Raw genomic sequence first — 23,298 nt, forward strand, 5'->3', positions numbered from 1 at the left:
CAAGGTTCCATTTGGATGCCAGGAAGCACTTCCTGACAGTCAGGACCCCGAGGGTGTGGAATGGGCTTCCACGAGAGGTCGTTGAGGCCCCATCGATGAGGGTGTTCAAGGATAGGCTGGACGTCCACATGGTGGGCATGTCGTGAGTGGAGCTGGCTGGAGCCAGAGGTCAGACTAGATGGCCCAGGAGACCCCTTCTGACTCGCTCTGTTTCTATGTTTCCTGGCTCCTGGAGCACTGAGACACACTGCCGCTGATCCTGGAGGTAGCACATGCCATCCAGACTAGCAGCCATTGAGAACCTTTCCTCCAGGAATGTATCCAATCCCATTTCAAAGCCATCCATATAGGCGGGCATTTAGTGGAAGTGATTCCTGCAAGGTAGGAGATTTGGAAACTGCTGCTTGAGCATGTGGAATTTCATTTCATTAAAATTTGCAGAGCTATGTCCACGCATCCTTTCAGAAGGATATACTCTAGAGAATGAGGCTGAAGTTTCTTTAAACCCAAACAAAATCAGGTTGGTTTTTTTTTTTTAGACTAACCTCTCAATAAATAAAATTCCTACATTAGAATAAACTGGAAAGTGGGGAGGGAAAGGTCAAGACAGAACTGTTAATCTTTGGAAAAGGTGGGAGCCCCCATGCTTCCTCTGAGCGAGCCCCAGCAGACACTGGCCCTGAAGTGATTTGTCTCACACTCCCTGCAAGGGCCTCGCACAGAAATTAAGCTTCCACTGCATTCATGGAGATGCTGTGCACAATTCCTGCCAAAGAAAATCCTCTATCATGTCAGCTTTCTGTGAGGTAATCCCCTTTCCCCCTCATTCACACAGAATCCAGCAGGCACTTTAGATCTTCCCCAGCTTGCTGCCTTGGGCCATCGGCCATGCTGGCCTGGGATTACGGGAGTTGTACGCAGACCTATCGTGAGGGCAACCTATTGGGGAAGGGAGTTCTAGAAGTTCAGGGAAGGGTTGTGGGTTTTTCCATCTTCAGGCCTGTTGCATCATTGCTTACCCAGAAACCGAAACAAACGGGAAGAGGCAGTTTCCAGCTCCCCACTAGTAACAGCCTATTTGGAGAGCTTGGGGACTTCCAAGCCCTGCCAATGGAATCTTCAACACATTTTGTGGCAAAGTCAGTGCAGAAACCGCAGTATGAGGATGGATGCAAATGAATCCCTAAAACAGACATTGCATCACCATAAAGCAAACCAACAAAGGGGCTCATGCTAACTGGTACATAGAGATGCAAATTTAACATTTTTTAAAGTTCAGCAAAACTACAGTTGATCGCACCATGCTGTAGATGGAGACCAGAGGGCCTGGCACATCCCTGCCTGTTTACACTAGAGTTCAAGGCCTGACTGTAGATGGGCCAACCCGAATTGCGGAAGACAGCTCTCCAAACAGAGGACTCCTTCTAAGGCAGGATGCTCCTTCAGCAGCCTTGCAAATAGAGGACAGTCCTTTATAAAAGATGACACATGGCCACTCTAGGAATCAGCATCTTGCACTGGGGCTTCGGCTTCTGGAATTCTCCATTTCAGACTTCCACATCAAAAACCGAGGGGTGATATATTGGGCATCTAATGCACATTTATTTATTTATATTGTGATTTAGATCCTGCCTTTTTCCTACAAAGGGCTCAAGGCAGCTTACATCATTCTCCTCCTCCATCTTATCCCCACAACAACAACCCTGTGAGGTAGGTTGGGCTGAGAGTCTGTGACTGGCCCAAAGTCACCCAGTTGGCTCCATGGCTGAGCGGGGACTAGAACCCATATTGCCTGAGTCCCAGTCCCGTGCTCTTAACCACTACACCACACTGGCTTTCAGTACTTAAATGACTGAAATTAATTCCTGTGTTTCATATCAGACTAGGGGGTCAGACTAGATGGTCCGGGAGGTCCCTTCTGACTCGTTCTGTTTCTATGTTTCTATATTCTTTTTGTGCTGAAAACAACTTGCCATTGTGTTGCTTTTGTTACAAGCACAGTTACACTTAAAAGGGCTCAAGGAAATTTGAAAGCAGCAGTGTGGCCTAGCAAAGCAAAACAGAAAGTTACTACAATGAGAAAAAATAAGGGTAGACAAACATAGCTTTAATTTAATGATTCCAATGTATTTGATTATTGCTGTTCTTACCAGTGATCGTGAGCTGCCTTGAAAACTATTTTTGACAGATGCAAAGCAACACATTTTTTAATGGCCCAGCCCCAGTGTTGCCAGCCCAAGCTAGTCTGAAAGGGGATCCATCTATACCAGCAGAAATCCCTCCAAGCCCCCTTCCAGACCAGACAGACAGACCTCCAAGCAGCAACTGCAGCTCTGCTCCCCCTTCAGTCCTTTGCTGAACGGGCTGAGCTGGGTGTGATCCCTCTAGTCTCCTGTTTGCACGAGTCCTTCATGCAGCTAATGCCTCAAGCACACTTCCTCCTCTACCCACTCCTTGCCTCCGTTGCTGCAATGAGTGCCCTTAGGACCCCGAGGGTGTGGAATGGGCTTCCCCGGGAGGTGGCTGAGGCCCCATCGGTGCGGGTGTTCAAGGATAGGCTGGACGTGCACATGGTGGGCATGTCGTGAGCGGAGCCGGCTGGTGCTGGAGGTCAGAGTAGATGGCCCGGGAGACCCCTTCTGACTCGCTCTCTTTCTGTTTCTAAATAATCCATCACCCTTCGAGTCCTGCTGGCCACAGTGCCCTGGTGATTTTGCATGCCAGCTTCCACGACATGACCACAATAGGTACAGCTGTCCTGCTTGTGGTGGCACAAGGGCAGAGTGCCAAGAAATCAGGCAGGGTCAGTCCCTAAGGCAAGGTCAGTAGGCAGTGCAAATGTGGCATTTCCGAGCAGCTGGGTTATCAGGAAAAATACAAGGCAGGTGTCCAGGAGATAAGGCATGAGCATTATTCCAGTACTCTGCCTAGAAGGGAAGGCTTTTCAGCCTGAGCCGTCACCACCCCACCCAGAGCACAGCTGCGGGCCATCACTACCACCTGAGGAAAGGTCTACTCCCAAGCTGATCCTGCTCACTAGTGTCCAAGTGTTCGTTCATGGGCAATTCCTATTTCCCAAGGGCACACTTCTGCATCTGTCAGCTCTCCTCTGGCTAGAGTGACCTGGTCACTTAAGGTCTGCCTCCAAGTCTGAGAAGGGACTCGCTGGGTCAACTGAAGGGTCACCAGTTGTCCTCCTGAAGGCCCAGATCAGCCAACATGCCTGGACACAAGCAGCTGCTCCGTGATATTCCAGAGGGGGCATGACAACAGCACCGCCATGTGGTCCCCAAAATAGTGTGGTTGCCACCATCAGAAGAAAAGAGCACTGTGACTAAATGAGGCCCAGGAATGTGGGGGCAACCAAAGGAAGAAGAGACAGAAAGCAAAACGTGGCTGGGAAAACAAAAGGGCACAGGATAATGTCAAACAGTGAGATGCCCAGCAGAACAAATATTCTTTGCAGGCATCCATTCAGCTGCATAGACTGTCCTTACTCTCAACCCAAATATTAAAATGGAAGGACATTTGCCACAGCCCTAATTGAAACAGCCACAAGGGCAAGTTTTGCTGAACTTTCCATGTTTCTGGGACCTCTGCAAGGAACAGCATGGGATGGAATGCCTGACATTTCCCAACAAATCCTCAGGATTAAGAGCAAAATAAACAGCTTCCAGGCACGCATGCGCACACACAATTATGCTGCATGTATATGACTCTTGATCCAATTGTTCCAGTTGTCACAATCGCTCTACACCTGTCCAAACCATTATAAGATCCACATTCCCTATTACATTAAGCCACCAAGACCAATTTAGCATTAAATATGTAGATGTGTTCTTAGCTCACAGCTCTGCCAGTCAGAATGGGCTCTTGCAGAATAAAACCAGTCCATCCACTAAAATGTGCAGCCCAAGTCGGAACACAGCTGAGGATCTATCCTGGAGGAAACTTAAAACACCATCATACTTCATCACCACATTCAGCAAGAGATACAACAATTCCAATATTGTTTTCTCACGAACAATCATTCCTGCAGCAGACACAGAGATGTCCATAAGACTGGCTACCCAGTTTCTTCATACATGAACCTTACTCCAAAGTTCTAAGCTTACATTGTTTTGAAATTGTTCTTAAACTTTAGGTGCATTATCATGCTTTTCACTATTATTTATTGTTTGTAAGTCTCTCTGCAAGGGCCTAGAATAAAAAGACACCCCACCCACCCCTGTATTCTTGCTAGAGGCACAGAGGATCCCAAGACAGCATATCAGACCAAGTCAACTGCTCAGAGCTCAGTGAAGCCAGCAATGCAACTGCACAACGCCAAACTTTTCAATGTGGTGATCACAGAGTAAAAGCACAAACACTTGCCCTGATTCCACACCAAGCTATGCAAAAGGCCATCCCCAGTGCAGGTGGTGGCAGGGCCATGTATCCACCTCAGATTTTACTCTGAACTTTTATGGAGCTATGTAGGATGCCAAACCAGTTCTGGGGGTTGGGTTCAGCAGTACAGATACCTCCTCAAAAGGGCAGGCTAAAATGTGGAATAGATATGGTTCTGCTCATATCAGAGCCACCAGCCTAGGCGAAAGCTGAAATGATTGAGAGGGGAAAGGCTTGCCTCCACAACTGTATGAACGGTTCACTTCATCCCACGGGTTGTTTTCAGGGATGCCATCTTGTGCTTCTCAAACTTAGCAGCCAGCCTCGGTCAACTTATAGAATCAGAGGATCAGCAAAGAGTAGAGTTGGAAGGGTCCACAAAGGCCACTGAGTCCAACCCCCTGCTCAATGCAGGACCCCCAGTTCAAACACCCCCCTCAGATGGTGCCAGCTGCCTCCTGAATGCCTCCAGTGTGGGAGAGCCCACCACCTCCCTGAGCAGTGGCTCCATTGTCAGGAGGTTTTCCCTGATGCTCAGCTGGCATCTGCCCCCCTGTCACTTAAGTCCATTATTCCTTGCACCCTGGTCTTCCCCCAAGTGACAGCATTTCGTGTATTTGAAAAGCACTATCAGATCTCCCCTCAGTTGTCTCTTCTCAAGACTAAACTTGCTGAATATTTTCAATCTCTTATCACAGGGCATTGTTTCCAGTCCCCAATCTTCTTTGTTGCCCTCCTCTGAACCTTTTCCAGTTTGTCTCCAACTTTCTTAAACTTGGAGCCCAGAACCTAACTTCTGGTTCCTCAGCAAACAAGGAAGAATCAACAAGTCTCTGCTTCCCAAAGTTCTGCCTTAAAGCTAAATCTACCTTGTTCCCATGTGCAGTTGTAAACTTCTCCTCCCAACCCTAACCATTCAAGGAGGAAAACGTATCACTTGGGAGCACAATTTTGAAGATTGCAAACTCTCACTGAATATATTCCCCCCTTAACTAAAGCATGGGAATCCAAACGGGCACTTTGAGCATGTGCCTTTCTAGGGTACACATTCAGCAAACAAGGATTGCAAACATGGGAGGTTGTGGGCTTAATTCATGGAATGGGTTTGTGTTCAGGTGTGCAAATGAGATGCGTTCTGATCTTGAATGGATGGACACAAAGTTCTTGTGCAAACCAGGCGTCACATGCGATGCCGTTTAGCTGGGAGGGATCAATCGGCCCATTTTGCTTTAGTCAACCTCATTTTTTTCAAGCACGTGTTCATTCTGCTCTGTTTCCATGTGAGTTTGCAAATTTATAGAAAGGAAAATTTGCATGCATTTATGCCTGCAGTTTCTCATAATGTGTGCACTTGGTATGCAATTTCTGAGCAGGGCACTATAGTGCAATATTCAAAAAAACTGTGAAAAGGGAAGGGCATTTGCCTTCTGGTTCATGTATTAGTTCTGGAAGATTTTTATTATGTCTGTTCGTATGAAAATGCTTTTACCCATCTCTAGGCTTCAGCACCATGTAAATCAGAACACATCTAACTACATCAAGTCTATTATCTATCTGAGACTTTCTCAGCTGCTGGAGAAGCTTCTGCACAGGCTCGTTTCACCTTGCTCTGCCTTCCCCCTGCTCCAAAACCTGACCATCAACTTTCTCGGACCCACCATCTGCACCTGGCTCTTCTGATCTGTACCTGCCTATGCCGAAACCCGAGCCACATCCATGCCTCTCAGCTTCAGTATGGCCTGATGATAAGGGTGGGATCTGCAGCTATGCAGCCTTATTCGAATGCCCCACAGCACTCAGCAGGCCTCCCTTACAGGGCGACACCCACAGAACCATTTTAGATGCAGGAAAGTGCAACCAAAGTATTGAAGGGGTTGGAGCAATTCCCCCACCAAGGAAGTTCCAGTGCTCATTGCTTAGGAAAAAAAACTAATCTGGGAGTATAACATTGTGTAGGGCGTGGAGAAAGTTTCTCCATATCTCATAATGCCAGAACCTGCAGTCTATCACTAGAATGTAAAAGGCAGGAACACCAGGACAGGCAAAAGGATATACTTCTTGATCCAGTGCAGTGTTAAACTATGGAACTCACCACCTCTAGGTGTACTGATGGCCAGGAAGCGGGATGGTTTTAAAAAGGGATGAGTAAATTTGTGGAAGATATATGGCTATCATGGTAGTGACATATTAAATCTAGTATCATGAACAGCATGTCTCTGAGTAGCTACTTGTAGGGGAACGCAAGTGCTCGTAGTCTGTTTGTGGGCTTCCCATGGGTATGCAGTTGGCCTCTGGTCTCATCCAGCACAGCTCTGTTTATGTTCTTCGAACTGAAATTTTAAAATGCTAACAATCAAAGGGGAATTATTTGTGTCTTGGCCCTGCAAATGCTCTTCAAGCAAAAGGGCTCCAGCAAATGTTTATCAGACCTTAGGTTACCCAAGCACTCTTTTTTTCTGTTAGATTTTTCCTACATCATATTCCAGTACTCAGTGGACCTCTCTTTAAAAGCTTTGGCAACATCTAAAAGTGATAAACTCCAGGAGTTGCAATTTTCTCCATGGAACATCCCGCCTCCAGTTCTAATATGCTTAAGCTATTCTGTCCACATCTGCCTCTGACCAGACTTCATGCCTAGCACACCCAGTAGCAAGGAAGGAGTCCAAACGCCTTTGTTGACATTTGTTTGGCTCACTGTCCCGAGCTGGACATCAGCTCTATTTGTGCCTTCAGCCAGCATATATGACTGCTTGTTTGCTGAGATATGTAAAGGGTTTGCTTTAAAGTATTGTGGAATCAGAATTGCATTACTCTCTGTTTAGACAGCATGCTGCATGCCAACACTCATCACAAGAGGCACATGAAATAAACATTTCTAGTCATTACTTCAAAGATTCCACCAAAGTGGACATATAGCCCAGAGTGGGGGAAAACAAATATCTCCCCAACTACCTCTGTAGGAGAGGATTGTCATTAGCCGTGATGATGCCCAACCTCAGGAGGAGAGGAGAGGAGAGGAGAGGAGAATGGAGAAATACCTGAGGGCAGTTTTGAATAGCTTGGTGCAAGTGGAGGGTAACTTGAATGGCAGCTGGCATGGCACACTTTTTCCTGGGGCAGGATATGAAACATATGATAGCATGCTTTAAATAGAGGCTGGACTGCTGCTATCTGCATCAAGGGTACCTAATATAACCAAGGTTTTCAGCTGTTTGCAAACCCCAGTTAAGAGGGAATTTTGTCACCCGTAACAATTAATACGGCTGGTAAACACATAATTCTTAAGCAGGAATAAGGTGGAGGAATTCACATTCTGGGAGAAGATGCTAATCCCATACCATGGCTAGAAATTGGGAGCAGTATGCCTACATCACAGAATTGGAAGAGACTTGGAATTTCTTCCAGTCCAAGCTCCTCCTGCTCCTGCTACTACAGCATCCCTGCCAGATGTCTGTCACGGAGCACCAACTGCCTAAATATCTCCAGCTGAAGGAGGGCCAGCCAACTCCTAGCACAGGTACTAGGTGGCTACTGAGACATGCATCGAAGGTGTCATGCATGGAAGAAGCTGTTCCCCCATGGCCTCTGTGTGTGATCCGTTTCACAGAGAAGTCTCAAAGAAGTTGAGACTAAGGCATGGGAAGAGAAGGGATGAAAGCTCAATCCTATTGTCACACCAGGCAGAGATTTCTTTAAAACTGGCAACGTTTTCCATGCAAACTGGCCTAGAGAATTTCCTTCCACTCCCTTTCCCTGATTTATCTCATATTTTGAAGTTATAAGACTCATGTCAGAGCATCTCTCTTCCCCTGCCTCATCTCTTGTTATTGATGTGGGACAAAAATGCAGCAAATTCGGTAACATAAATAAATTTAACAACATATAGACAAATATAAACAACAGCCCATAAATGCAGTAAATAAAATAATAATCACAGCAAACCAGGCTCAGCAAGCCTTCTCCAGCTAAGGCCCTGCTTCCCAGCAGTAACATCAGGACAAATAAGAGACCAACTGAGCCTCTAACAAAGTATGGCAAAGCCTGGACCAGTCCACCTGAAGGAGCACCTTCTCCAACACATTCCTGCCTGACCACTGAGATTGCCTTCAGAGACTCTTCCCCAAGTTCTGCCACCCACCATGGCATGACCATTAGAAGAGTCTTCTCCGCCATGCCCCCCCCCCCCCGCCATCTATGGAACGCCCTTCCCAGCAAGATCTGCCTGGGCTCTTCCCTGCATGCAGGTTAAGAGCTTCCTCTTTCTGCAGGCATTTAATCTCTATTGCTTGATCACTTCTGCTCCTGCCTTCTCAATTCATGTTTCGCTCTTTTCCTAATGTTTCCTAAATTTTCTTAATGCTTAATTATTATTAAACACTTGTATTATTTGGGTACAGTTATTGTTTGGCTTTATGACTGGACATTTGCCACCTGGGCAGCAGACAAATCTAAGAAAGAGAATAAACAACTCCATCACTCAGAGAAGGAGCATTTGCAGAGAACTCCTTTCCCCACTCCCTGTCCAAAGGAAGACTTGGCTCCTCCAACAGCCTGTGGTCCCCTTTAGATATCAGGAGAACCAACGGTTGGTGAGAGAAACAAGAGGCACCAATTGCTATTCAAGGAAGAGCAGCGCTGGGAAGTTCAGTCCAGCCTGATCTGGATAGAAATACTGGCTTCTAGTTCCGCACCGCATTCCTGATGAACCAATCTCCCTCCTTCCTCCACTCGCCCTCCCTTGTGTGCCTTTGCTTTGTAGTTTGCAAGCCCGGCAGCCGGCCCTGACTCTTTCCCAAAGTGAGCCACTTCAGGAGACGACTGCCCCCAAAGCCAGCTAACAGCGCAGTGAATAAATAACTAATCAGACAGAATGCAGTCTTCTTCCAGAGGAGACGTGAGACCTAGACACTGAACTTTCCCTGTTTGGCTCTCTCAGAGGCAGCGTGGCTGGGACAGCGCTTTCAGCAGGAAACGGCAGAACGTATTCAAGTCACAACACAAGATACAGCTGAGGGCTGGTGGCTGCAGCCTGCAGACTGTCAACGGCAAACACTGAACTGGATAAAAGCAAGCCCCTTCCAGTCATGCTGTTGCTAGAAATCTGTATGCATGGCTGTCCTTCCCCTTAAATCTTCCTGTAGAGAAAAAGAACGAAAGAATCCAGCTGTCTTTTAGGGCCCACTAACCAACTGAGCAAGTATATTAAAAGCCAGCAGACTCTTTCCAATACAAATGTGGTTGTTCTGCTTCTTGGAGTGGCCAGCACAGGCTCATCCCTACAAATACATACCTACATATTTTTCCCCATTTTTGAGCTCAGTTCAGTCATTATGTAACCTTCAAAACTACTTTGGCAGTTGAACTCCATTCCCCAAGCAGTCCATTTCAGCAAGGATGCCCTGCCAAAGACAAATGCAAGCCGCCTAGCGCTGTTTTCTCTAGCAAGCAACGTTTCCAAGAAGGTATTTAGATTTGGATCCAGAGATCTGTCTGGGTTAGTACAAGCTGGGTGGAAACGGTGCGGAGAGAGTGCTCCCTGCACAGACGCACCACTAAGCCGGGAAACATGTGCATTATGAGAACCAGCGTGGTGCAGTGGATAAGAGCCGGGACCGGGACTCAGGCGATCCAGGTTCAAGTCCCCGCTCAGCCTTGGAGCCAGCTGGGCGACTTTGGGCCAGTCACAGACTCTCGGCCCAACCAGTCTCTCAGGGCTGTTGTTGTGGGGATAAGGTTGACAGCAGCAGGAGGAAAATGATGTAAGCTGCTTTGAGTTCTTTGTAAGGAAAGGGGCAGAATATAAATTTAATTTGACGACGACGACGATGCAGTCCCTGGTCAATATGCAGAGCCCCCCACTGGACAATATGGAAGACAGACAGAAAGCAAGGACTATTTTGTGTTGTCTGGCATGATGTGTTACCTCCAAAGGAAGTACGATGGAATGGTTAGCTATTTTTATACCTCACCTTCGTTCAGGCAATAAGGAGCGTAAGTACTTTAAAAGCCTTGTTAAAGAGCAGTTCAGTTAAAGCACAAGTGAGTATTCACAAACAAACAGAATGCTTATACGAAACATCTGGCTCCATCAAGGAGCAGATGGCAGAACAAAAGACACCACAGAATCCATGAAACACAATCCATAGATGCGTTTAATGAAGTATGTACACCTCTAATTCTGGGTGCTGAAAACCTGTTTGTGAACTATTACAGGACACACTGTGCTATGAAAACTAACCAAACTGGTGCCCTCCAGATACACTGGACTACAACTCCCATTAGCTCAGCATGGGTGGGAGCAGGCTGCTATAGATGAAGCCTCTTACAGAAGCATCACCCAGATGTTGAACAGCAGCTGCAAAGAACGGTGAACCGAAATTCAACACACACCATATTCTTCCACTCAGAAAGATGCCCTACTACTTTCAAAGGCATTTACACTCAACTGTCATTATAGTCTTCATTTGAGAAATATGCACTGAAAATTTGCAAACACAAGCCAAGCATTTCCAATACTGAGATTATAATTCTCAGTCAAGTGAATCCTGAATTCAGAGAGTCTTTCTCCCAAATAAACTCATTTAGGACTGTAATGTGACCCAAGACGGAAGGTAGAGATAGGAAGGGGAACTACACAGGCTGGAAAAATCCCCAAGTTGCCAAAATGAGCATCAGATTAAGAGTGCACACATACATGCATTTGTAAAGGCACGAGTTGGGTTCCCGCTATGTAGAAGTAATTGTTCTTTTGTACATTTAAAATAGTCCTACACAATTTTGTGTCCTAAGCCCCTCAAGGTAGCTTTCAACCAAGAACAGAGATACTTCAATTTCTCCAAATAACAAAAGGTGATAAACAACCCACATAGGCTTAGGATAATTGTCTTTCCCTGCTTCCTGAAAGCAAGTTTGGGCTGTTCATATAAAATCCAGTGGGAGAGAGAGAGAGTCCTATGTTTGCAAGTAAATTAGGATGAGCAGGTCTGGTATGATGGAGCTACTATAGAAAGTGCATCTGTACCCTGGACCGCCATTCCTTCCTTTCTCCAAGAAATCCTGGAAAGTGCCATTCTGTGAGAGGGAATCTGTGGGACTTCTAGCAGAGGATTCTTCGCATTCCTTGAGGGAAGCCAAAGTGGCGGAAGAGTGATCTAGGTCAGTAGTGTATCCTCAGAGCCAACATCCCATCGATTTAAGTAAGAGAGTTAAGCACACACTGAAATGATCCAGATATTAGATATTTGGAAAGATTGTACATCAGAGCATAGGCAAGTAATGGTGTGTGGAAGTGGTCTAGAAGAGATGGCTTCCGTGAACATACTTTGTTCTCCGATATGCAAGATGCGTTTATTTTTTCAAGGTTTGCAGGCACATGATCCTTTTAAATATACCCGGGGCAATGACAACTGATATATTTCTGCTCTCTGATCAATTACTTTATAATTTTGCTAAACGCATTTGGTGGAGTTTCTTATATAAGTCAGTTTAGGACACATGTTTATTGACAGTGCTCAGGTGTTTGAGGTAGGAGTTAGCCTAGCGTAGCCATTGCTTTAGCACGACAGCGGCATACAAAGGCCATGGTCCAGATCCTGCCCCCTGGGCTGAGGAGAAAGAGGAGAAGGAGGCAGGTTCTTCCTGCGGCTGGAGAGGAACAGCTTCAGCCCTGCCTTCCCCCCACTCTCCCCTAGCCCACCTCTTCTGTCTTCACTATCTTTCTCCCATCCTTGGCTGCCACAAAAGAGCACCGGGCCTCCCACTGCTACTGCGGTTCAGTTTCTCTGCCGTCATCCAGGGCCTTCACTCTGCTGTCATGTCACCCTAGTCTGGCTGAGGCGTTCCGCCTGCACGTGTCCAGACCAGAGTATGCAAGAGCCAGGGATGCACCAGCGACTCACCTTCCCGTGCAGGCTGAGCCCAGTCACTCCCAACCTCCGCTCATTTAGCATGAAGGTCTGAGGTGAGTATCCCCCCCTCTTTGTGGGTCAATGGGCACATCTGGCATTTCGCTGTGGGCACTCTCACAAAATGGCTAACACGGACATGGTCTGACCTTCATAAAAAGGCTGCTGTGATACACACAGATGGTCAGGAAGCATTCAACTCCAAGAAGGCCACCTGGTGAGACTCAGAGAAAAGACACAGGTGCATTCTGAGCTCAAAATCTCTCTTTGGAACCCAAACAGACGTGGTGCTGAAGAATGTCCTTCACTGTCTAGCATGCCAACCCCCACCCCCATTTTTAAGCAAATGCAACCTAGGAAATAAAATAAAAATTGAGAGAGGCAGAGAATCTTGCAGGCTGTAAGAAAAGCGTGGACAGCCACATTAGCATGGAGAGAGAATCCGTTGAATGTGCACAGACTCCCTGCCAGGGAGCCAGCGGTGGGGTGGCTTCTAACTATGCTCAGACTTTCCTCAGGCCCCCATGGAGCCACGGGGCCAGGACTGGAGGTGGTGGGGCAGCACATGCCGCGAGGCCAGAGGCTGGGCTGATGCACATGCCTCCTCAGCCCCGGGCACCCTCTTTGCCTTTGCCTTTGCCTTTGCCTTTGCCTTTGCCTTTGCTGAACGCCCACGTAGCACTAATGGCTAATGCAGAGAGAGGAAGGAAGGCTGAATGGGGTAGCCAGCTGTACAGGAAAAATGAGGAGACACACATACATTCAGTCATGTCACATAATGTTTTATATTTGCTGGAGTTAGAGAGACTTAAAGGAGTTTTTGAGGTTGGTCAGGAAAATCTCCTTGCAGAGAAGAAGAGCAAAGCGAAGGGAACGGCCTACTCACCCACAGTATCGCACGGCTCATCTTTGTGGACACAAAAATCTGTCCTGAAAATAATAAAGCATCACAAGAATTAGGAAAAACATGGCATGAATGCTTGTACTTCATATGCATTTTTTAAAGTGGCATGGGCACATTGTATCATGATGGGACTGGGTCTTGCCAATTTATAGATGCACCCATGCCTTTACCTTTACCTGTCTGCAAGTAGGTAAGTGTAGGATGAAGGGGACTTGGCTTTTTCTTCACAATGTGTCACGCTCACTGGGCACAGGCCAAGGATATTAGTCATGTGCACCTACACCAAGAGCGGGGTAGATTGGGGCACCCACAGGACCCAACACCTTTGGAGAAGAGACTATTTCCGGAAGGCCGATCCTGCGCTCAGTCCTACTCTCTCAACCTGCCTCTCAGAGCTGCTGTGTGGATACGCTTGCTCTTCCCCTATGCTTTTAATTTTGTGTGAATTTCAACAACACAGCACAATACCATAAGAAAAAAAGCCTTCCTTACATAAATTGAAATGATTCAACTTATAATAGATGCAAATGAAATATGAATATATATCTATGCACAAACAGCTATGAGAAAAAAACAGTTGTGAATAAGGAAAACAGACCAGATGTCCTTACTTTAATCTGTTTGCAGGTAGCATCTAAACTAAGTGCAACCATTCGCTCTCCTAACATTCTTGAGGAAAGTCAGGATTCCAATGTTCTAATTCGAATTCTAGGCCCACGTGGGACATTGGAGCCTTTCACACAGCCTGGTTCCTTTTCCACGCTTACCGTTCTCCACTTCTCGTTTCTGAAAACTGACCTTATACTCTATTCCCAACAGCAGAGCGAACTATTTTGTTTTGGGTTTTGAAGTGGAAACGTCCTAAAGCTGTGTAACCCAAGAGAGAGGGGTGCAAACTTTGCAAACACCTATAATTGGCAAGACTTCAAACAAATTTAAAGTGCCCCTCCCTCTGTATTTGGGAGCTGTGAAGCACAGTCCTTCTATTAGAGATAGACAGGTAGCAAAACAGCATAAATGCAAATAATGTTCTCCTTGAGATGTGGAAAAAGCATCTGCCCAAATACGGGGCTAAATCCCAATTGGAATGTTCCTTCTCTGCATACCCTCCTGAAAGATCCTGACTGCAGCTCAGGGTTGCTGCTGCCACCTGAGGACTAGACGCAGGACACTTCTCCGTGGGCCCACTCGTGGCACCTGGTGTCTCCTGACGGGTCAACTGCCACCCCACCCTGTTCTGAAAAGACCTCCTCCTTGTGGGCTGGTTCTCCCATTCTGTGCAACCCTGAAGCTGCTGAGCCAGTCACCCCTCCACCTCCTCCACAGAATGGGGCGGATCTGTCTCAGAAGACTGCACCATGCAAGCAAAGGGGGGAAGGACATGGGATGGGCTTCCACAGGAGGTGGTTGAAGCCCCAGTGGTGAGGGTGTTCAAGGATAGGCTGGACATGCACATGGTGGACATGTTGTGAGCAGAGCCAGCTGGAACTGGGGGTCAGACTAGATGGCCCAGGGGATCCCTTCTGACTCACTCTGTTCCTATGTTTCTAAAAGTTCTGCCTATTAACACCAATATTGGAATCAGTGCAGTGAAGGGCCACTAGGATGGTGGCTGGTTTTCAGGGTAAGTCATATGGGGAAAGACTGAGGGAACTGGGTCTTTTCAGCCTGGAGAGGAGGAGACTCAGAGGGGATCTGTTAGCGACATAAAGGAACGTGAGGGGGTGCCACACAGAGGTGGGTCAGGACCTTTTTTCCCCCTGCAGAGAAGGGCAGGATGCATTCCAACAGAGCAAAGTTCAAGGAAGCAAGATTCAGGGTGGATGCCAGGAAGTACTTCCTGACGGTTAGGACCCCGAGGGTGTGGAATGGGGTTCCACGGGAGGTGGTTGAGGCCCCATCGGTGAGGGTGTTCAAGGATAGGCTGGACATGCACATGGTGGGCATTTCATGAGTGGACCTGGCTGGAACCAGGGGTCAGACTAGATGGCCTGGGAGACCCCTTCTGACTCGCTCTGTTTCTGTGAAGCATGACTATGAAGTACCTGCGTCTCGAGATTTAGCACTGCACCACTGAAGGTGCCCATCAGAGAGTGGATGGGCCAGCTGCCTGTCTTTCCCATCCCTCTTCCCAGGAGCAACAGGAGGCCTTTTCCCACAGGCAGCCACTGATGGGGGGGGGGGCACATGCCGAGGGGGGGCATGGCCACAGCTGCTGCCCATGTGGAGAGGGCCCAGCTCTTACACAGGGCCACCAGCTCAGCCAGAGCCATCCAGTTCTGAGGAAGTGCCCCAGGGCAGGGCAGGGCAGGTGAGTCCAAGGCTCCCCCTGAAGATTCTCAGGCAGAGTGTGATAAGCAGCTGCCTTGGAAAAGCGGAAGGCATCTCAGAACAGGGCGCAGGGGAACTGGGTGGCATTTCTGGACCCTGTCAGGAGAAGAGAGGGGAATTGAATGGACCACTTAGAAAGTGTCCGGCATTCCCGCTGTCTAGCCCTGAAGTAGCAGCAGCTGCCTAGAGGGTGTAGTCAGAAGCCTTCTGAAAGGGAGGGAAGCAGAGAAGTTTTTGCTTGGATTCCCTCTTTGCATCAGGTGGGGCAGGTGCTTCCCCCACTTCCCAAGGAGAGCCCTACTTTGATTCAAACTGTTCTGCAGCTGGTGCTTTGACAGGAAGGGCAGTGCTCCTGGAGTTTCCTCTGGGTCCGCTGGAGAGGAAAGATGAAAGAAAAGACCATCTCACCACCCTCCAGTCCCCCAACCTCTCTCTTTCAAACACACATACACAGAGGGAGGGAGGGAGGGAGGGAGGAGGGGGCTGTGGGGCTGTGATGCGGAGGAAGCATGGAGACTTGTGCTCCCGTGTGCCTCCTCCACGCCTCATTCCCTCTGCCCACAGGAGAGTTCAGCAATGGCTGGAAGGGGACTTGTTGGCTTGGGCTCTGCGGTAACTTTTGACATGCAGACACTCAGTGCGACCATCTCCAAAGCCGCACCACCACAGGAGGCCCAAGACTGAAGGCTGCCATGTTCACACCAACAGACCAATGCTTGAAATGCCCACCTGCTTTGCAGTTGGGTCTCCACTGGCCGTTCAAGAACAGGCCACTCCGAACCACTTCACGTTAGCACAGGGATAACTCTGCGCTAGGGATCCATGAGGGATCTGAGAAAGGGGTGAAGGTCCACTGGATTTCCATCATTTGACCCCAGGCCCAGTTCTGGTTCACCAGCGCTGCCCTGGCACCAGCCCACCACAGGGCACATCCAGCCAGTGCAAAGACATCGGTCTCAAAGATGGGCCACAATTTGCCTATTACGCAACCTCTGGAAATTGTGTAAAATTGTGTTGTAAGCAGCCCCGAGGCTTCGGCAAGGGGCGGCATAGAAATGTTCTAATAAATAAATAAATAAATAAATAAATTCAACTGCCTCACACAAATCTGCACTTCATTCTCACATTTTGGGTGGTGATTTGTGCAAAATTTCATGTCCTGCATAAATTGTGTCAACTTGCGCAAAGTACGTACATTTATACAAACTTCCTTAGCATTATTTTCAGGAACAAAATGTGCACATGGAGACTATCCTGGAAAGAAAAGTCTGTGGAAAGCCCCACAGTTTGGCACACTTCTGGTCATTGTGTTGGAAATGGGAAGGACGCCTGCCAAGCATAAACGAGCCAGACTTTCAATATCAGCACGTCAGTCCTCCAAACACCACAGCCTTGCTGGGAGAGCCATTCCTCCCGCCCCTCAACCACCTCAGGCTCAGAGGGAAGAGGGAACTCTGAGGCGGGCTGCAGATGGCGCCAGCATCCCTGGTTCCACTGCTCCATTGCTTGGGCACGTCTAGCAGGCCACAGCCAAGGCCTGGGGGGGGGGCTTTGGGAGACCCCCCCCCGGGCTCCAAGAGGCCAGCCCACCTTGTTTCTGCTCATTTAAAAACCACAAGGTGTGCAGTTGCTACCTACTTGTTCTTCAGTTGGTTGCAAAAACTGATCTCTTCTTCTTCAGAGATCGATCATGGAGAGGAAAAGAGCACATGAAAACATGGGGAACTCATTTCCATCTGCCCCGACTACTCTAAAAACGTTGTGTCTCTCTTCAGTGCACTATAACTAAAAACCATTAGGTGCCTTCTGCCTGTTCATTTTCATTTTCTCCCCCTCTGAAATCTCTGCCATCTCCATGCCTCGCTTTCAGGACAGCCGTCAAGAGAGATTTCGTTCAGGCAGAGCAGGGCAAGCTCTGCACCCCAGCAGGGAAGTCAGGGTTGCTTTATCCCATCTGAATGCTAGAGACTCAAGCCCTTCCGCAAGGCAGCTGATGACACGCAGTTCTTGACCTGCTGGCACGAGCCCCCTCGCAGGAGTTCCCAGAGCCAGCTCGACAGAAGTTTATTTAAGGATTCATTATGTTATATAAACTGGTAAATCAAGCAGATGCTTTTATTGTGAGCTCGGAGTAAGTGGTGGGAGGCCTTCCCCTGAGGGGCTCACTCGCTTAGCAAATAAAAGCTCGGCATTTCTGCCTCTTGCACTCCGTAGGCACTGCAGTGATGATGGGGTGGCTGGTTCCAGGCAATTCCCTGCAGCCCCCTGCCCCACCCTGTGGCGCCACCGCGACGCGACGTCAAGCAGCAGGGCGCAATTAGCCATCTTTCTGGAGTGCCAGCAGCTCAAAATCCTCTCATCCCTCAATGCCAGGGCTCCGTCTGGGAGTCCTGAGGATGGTAGTGGAGACAGAAACACAAGAAGAAAGTGCTGGCAGCTGGGCACTGTCTGTGACATGCCCAGAAAGAGGTGGGCGAGCAAGGCGACCAGAATTCTGGTCTGGAGGCAGGCTAGCGTCCCTGCATGTGGAAATCTAGCTGCTGCAGGAGACCACTGCAGTTCTGTGAGCATGTATCAGGGTCTCCTGGATGCATTGGAACATCCCCATTCAGTGGCAGCCCCAGCCATGCCTGCTTCGCTTGGACATGTGTCCTGCATGTGGGGCTCACCTTACTCTTTCTCCCCAGTGCACCAGCGTCCTGTGGGTGCCTAGGCAGAGCATTATGAACGCAGTCCCTCATCTACACAACAGATCCGTGCAGCCTCCAAGCCCCAGCCTGCGACCCTGTCCTGTTATAGAACGGCTCAGAGAGGGACGTGTGAGGAATCCACTGGGAGCGGAAATCGCTCCGTTTCCCTGGCCTTGGATCCCGAGACTCCAGGCTGATTTGCAGCAGCCAAGCCAAGGTCACCGGAGAGGGTTCCAGGCGCTCGCCAGGCCTCGAGCTTGCTCCTCCCACGCTGCCTGAGGGGCTGCATCCCGTGCTGAAGGGGGCTTGTTGCGAGGGGCTCCCTGGGAAGAAGTCCCTCATTGCCGCTCTACCTGCCACTGCCACTGCCATTGGTGGCCGGCTGCACAAACCCCAGGGCTCTGCACATGCTTGTGGGCTTCCTCTTGGCTTGGCTCCCTTCGGAATCCAGACTGAGTGCAAGAGGAAGCCCATGAATGCTTGTAGGGGAGGATTCTGACTGGGTTTGCCCCAGCCTGGGGCTTAGAGACCCCTCTGCTCACCCTGCAGAGTGAGAGGATTGAACAGCCTGCAGGTGTGGAGCACCAGCCCTGGAAGTTCCCTCATCAATCCCTCCCATAAGCAAAAGACTAACACATCGGGGTGAAAACATCCATCCCAGCCCATTCCCACTCCTGCCGTCTGAGCTTTCTACTTCACGAAGTTTTGAGTGCAGGTTAGCAATCAAAAAGTGAGTTCAGTCCAGCCTACCATTTCAGAAATCACTCATCTCATTCTGACCCAAAGGAACAACTGGATTTGATCCAAGAATCAAAAGCATTTCTAATGACCTGACTTCTCCTTCACTTCACATTCACGAGTATCTTCAGCAATGTGGAGGCAACTCATTATATCCCCTCACATTCATGGACAGGAAAATGGTTGAAAAAATCCATTGATTTCTGCTTGGGATAATTTGCTAGGCGATGCTGAGGAAAGCAGAAGGCATTCTGATGGCACGGGTGAAGGTTCTCGGGGAGACCTACAGAGGCAAGGATGAGTTGTCAATCAGGCTGCCTTCCGAGCGGGCACTGTGCCGCCATGTCCTTGGTCATCTTGTGGGGAGTCCCGGGCCAGTGGAGACGGTCAAACACAGCGGTCAAAATTAGGAGGCGCTGTCACCAACAACCGAAATTACGAGTGAATCTGGTCCTTGCTTGCAGTGGATCCAATACTTCTGCATTTCTGGGATGGCAGGATGCAAACCCTCCCTGGAGATTGTTAAATTGCAGTTCAGAGAATACAGGAGGAGAGAAGAGGACTTTGAGCGCTCTATTTATGACTTGATGAAATAGACCACGATAGGCCATTTTTAAACCTCTCTTTAAACTGCAGAAAGTCCCTTGCCATCATTTCAAACAGCAGTGTGGCTGCTGCAGAACTTTGTGTTCACAGCGCCCCCAAAGAATGATGCCACACATGGTGGAATGTTGCTCCTAAGCATTCCTGGGAAAGATCCCTCAGGACCACTTTTCTGCACTAAGTGCAGCGATGTGAGAAGCGTCCACAATGGGCTCAGAAGACTCTGGAGTCTCCCCTGTGGATTCTGCAGCGCACCCATTTCCCCAAGTCATGTGGGGCTTGTGGACCTTTTCTTTTTTTATGCTGTGCATCTTTTTTGGCAAATTTAGCAGCAGGAAAATATCTTAAAACAATAAAAAAATTAAAATGTGAACATTAGGTGTGAAAATACACCTAATAGGGAAAATTGGGCATGTTTGATCAATCTGCAAATTTTCAGAAACATGAAATTGTGCAAATACGCACAAACACATTTGCACAAATTCTGAGGCCAGAAATGGAGAAGACGAGATAGTGAAAGTTGCCCCAAAGTCTGCAGACCATTGGTGGAGCAGCCTTCTCTCCATTCACTTGCCCCCACACAAGAACACCCTGGGGACAACCCAACACCATTGTGCTGTGCTGGATCGTTCTGGCTAGGTACATAATTCTGGCCTAGCAAAGCTTGTTGCCATTTAAAGGAATGAAACACCTCATTGACTTGAAACTAAGCCACCCCTCCCCGAAGTCCTATGATTTTCACCCCTCCAGCACTCGGGCTACTTCCCCACCCACCCTTGCCATGGGATGAATAGTTCAGCAGTGGAGATGGAAGTTCAACTTCAGCTGCAGATCTTGCACAGGAAAAGCATCAGTTGTATTTTGAGGAAATCAACAGAAGAGTTTTGATAAGACTAACAAGTTTCTCAGGTGAGTGTCTGCACACCCCTATGAAAAATCTTCCTTGATCCTTTTAGGAACATGGTAGATTTTGCCTGACAGAAAACAGCACCCCAGAATATAATCCTCAGGCACAATTGGATGCATGTTTAGACTGGGGAAAAAAGTCCTTCAGCTCCCAGCATTCTCCACCTAGCATGGCTTGCTCAGAAGTGCTGGGAAGCTAGGAATGCTTTCAACATGCATAGGATCGCGCCCCTAATTGCACTGGCAGCCTTTAACCCCCACAACAGCCTGGCGAAGCGGAAAGAAAGCAATGGGGAGCTTCCAAGAGGTGAGTGGCGCTTGCCTCTTGCTTTCCCCAGAAGGAACCCACCAGGAGAAAATCCCTTAAAGTTCTTCCTTGAGGTCAACCCTAAAGAGCTTTTATATAAAAACAAAATGTTGCAGCTGCCGGAAACCCAGCTCCTGCTTTTTCTTGGCTTCGCTGTTCTGCGCTGAACACACTGCTGTTTCCGCATCCTCTGCCACTGGCCCATCTGTACAGTTTGGGGAGCATCCAGAGACCCACATCTGGTCTTTGAAAAGTGTTTATGGAAAACAGCGCACACACGCGTGCACACACACACACAACACAGAGCAAGTGTGAGGGCGCCAAAGCCACTGTTTCTGGTGCCCTAGGAGCCCAGAGAGTCAAGCCACGAGGACTTCCAGCCGATGCACCATCCTTTCCCACGCAGAGGAAAGGTCAAATGGGACAGGGGGAAAACGGAGATCCAGGAAGGGAAGGGCTGTGGCAACGCAACACAACTCATTTTGCAGGGTGGATGTGGTTTTGAGGAAGCCCAGCTCTGGTGCAATGCCCAGCGCCCTCCCCACACGAGCTGATCTTTGAGTCCATCTTCCAAACCAGTGGCAGCTGGAGCTCCCCGTCCATTTGGATTACTATGAACCTCTCCAAACCTCTCGTCCAGCAAATGCCTTGACTGTTTCCACCAAGGGATGTGTCCTGACCATTTCAAGCACCACACATGACACTCCCTTCAGAAAAAACCAGCCTGGGAAGGGGGAAGAATGGGTAAGAGTGCTTGCACAGTGCCCCCCCCCCAGAAAAGGGGGCTTTGAATTCCGCATGGGGGACAGCAGGAGCCTCGTTCTAGGAGCACAGCCAAGAGAAGGCCGCAGCGGCGAAGAGCCAACAGATATGCGAATAGAAGAGGATCAGTACCTGGTGACAAAAACAGCAGCATCTGCAGAGGGGGTGTCGTCTCGTGCTCCAGGAACCTGGTTGTTTCCAAGGTATTTTGCACCACCAAACTCTTCATTTTGCCAGTGGCAAAAGCTCTCCAGAGACCTCTCCCCGTGGTGACCGATGGACAACTTGGCCTTCAGGAAACGAACAGGAATTGAAGAGAAACAGAGGTGGGATCAGCCAGGGGCAAAGCTGCAGGAAATGAAGCACACCTTGGGCTCTCGACAAAATAAGCGCTGGGGGGCTTTCATTTCAAACCAACGCTCTTCCCCGCTTCTACCTGGGTGAGATCTAACCGATGTGGGTGCCAGAAGGAACACTTTACAAGGGAGAGAGACGATACTGCTGTGGTACATTGGATGTGGCTTCCCTCTTCACATGAGCAGAATGACTACATTGCCCACCTGTCTGTTCTAAAAACTCACCTGAGCCATGTTCTCTCAAATAGCCAGTGCCAGCATCCTGGAAAGCCAGTGAGGTTGCATTCAGCCGAGCCCTGCCCAGGGCCCACTAAGCCGGTAAGGTTCTGCCCACACGCCACACAACTTTGCCCTGACCTGAAACAAGTGCCTGCACACTTAGGCCTTTGCCCACCAGATTCCCCCAGGTTGGCAACGCAACGCCTTGGGCACAAGGGAACCAGCATGAAAGCCGGCAGGCCTCGGCAGGATGGGAAGGCAAGTCCAAAAACTGCATCCAGGCAATGAGGTGAGAATATGAGGATGCCAGAGTCAGGTATCCATAGCAGCCCACCTGAAACCTGAATATCAGGTAGGCTGCAGCAGCCTCTCCTATCGATTCTGCCCACTCCCCTGCACACTTTCTGCATGATCCTTCCAGGCGCACACAGCACTGGCAACCGGCTCGATTGCGGTGCTTTGCAGCCTCTCCAGACCTGTCTTTTTAAATCTATCCATTAAGTCACTATTTCAAGCAGCTGTTTGGAGAAAAGCAAACCACCACCACTAAAACCACAGTTGAATTAAAGTTTGTCAGCAACTTACAGGACGCCGCCGAAGGAGTACAAGTTTTGTCACTTGGATATTGACTTTGACTCCCAGACTCTGATGCTGAAACATGTTGTACACCTGAACAAAGCAGGAACAGACAATAAGCACAGAATAGCATACTGGTGAAGGTTAACTGGACAAAAATGCATGTGATCACATGCAGAGAGAGAGAGAGAGAGAGAGAGAGAGAGAGCCAGCGAGCGAGCGAGCAAGCACCTGTTCTCTGGGATCTGTAAGGACTCTGATGGGGGATGGTGAAAACTCAATAGATTCTAATGATCCAGCCCAGATACTGGTTCATTAGCCCTGCATTGAGGCCGACTTGCTGCAGTGGGAGCTAAGCCAGTCTGTGGATGGATCACAATTTGCACATTTTTTAAAACCACTACGGTAATTTGCATGAACAAGCAAAGGTTCAAAGGAGGGCAACAAAGATGATCAGGATTGGGGGCTTATTTACGCAAATTTCAGTACCAGTGTAAAAATAAAAAACATGGTCCATCTTAGAGATGCAAGTCCATAGGAAAACCCAACTAGGCCAACTTTTTTGTCATTGGATTGGACGCAGGCAGGAAATCCATCATACCCAATTAAGTTG

General features: G+C 48.7%; 1 protein-coding gene across 1 annotated transcript in view; it reads right to left on the bottom strand.

The window, feature by feature from the left end:
• The window catches only part of ADAMTS17 (ADAM metallopeptidase with thrombospondin type 1 motif 17), a 187,330-nt gene that overhangs the window by 131,426 nt on the left and 32,606 nt on the right, over positions 1-23,298 (bottom strand). The window contains exons 4-6 of the mRNA XM_044444944.1: positions 22,695-22,778; positions 21,667-21,824; positions 13,180-13,223 (exon numbers count right to left, since the gene is read on the bottom strand). Of these exons, the coding sequence (XP_044300879.1) occupies positions 13,180-13,223; positions 21,667-21,824; positions 22,695-22,778 (286 nt within the window). The remainder of the gene's footprint in view (positions 1-13,179; positions 13,224-21,666; positions 21,825-22,694; positions 22,779-23,298) is intronic.

Source organism: Varanus komodoensis, unplaced genomic scaffold (genome assembly GCF_004798865.1).
Source record: "Varanus komodoensis strain SLA01 unplaced genomic scaffold, ASM479886v1 scaffold46_3, whole genome shotgun sequence".
NCBI classification, from domain to species: domain Eukaryota; kingdom Metazoa; phylum Chordata; class Lepidosauria; order Squamata; family Varanidae; genus Varanus; species Varanus komodoensis.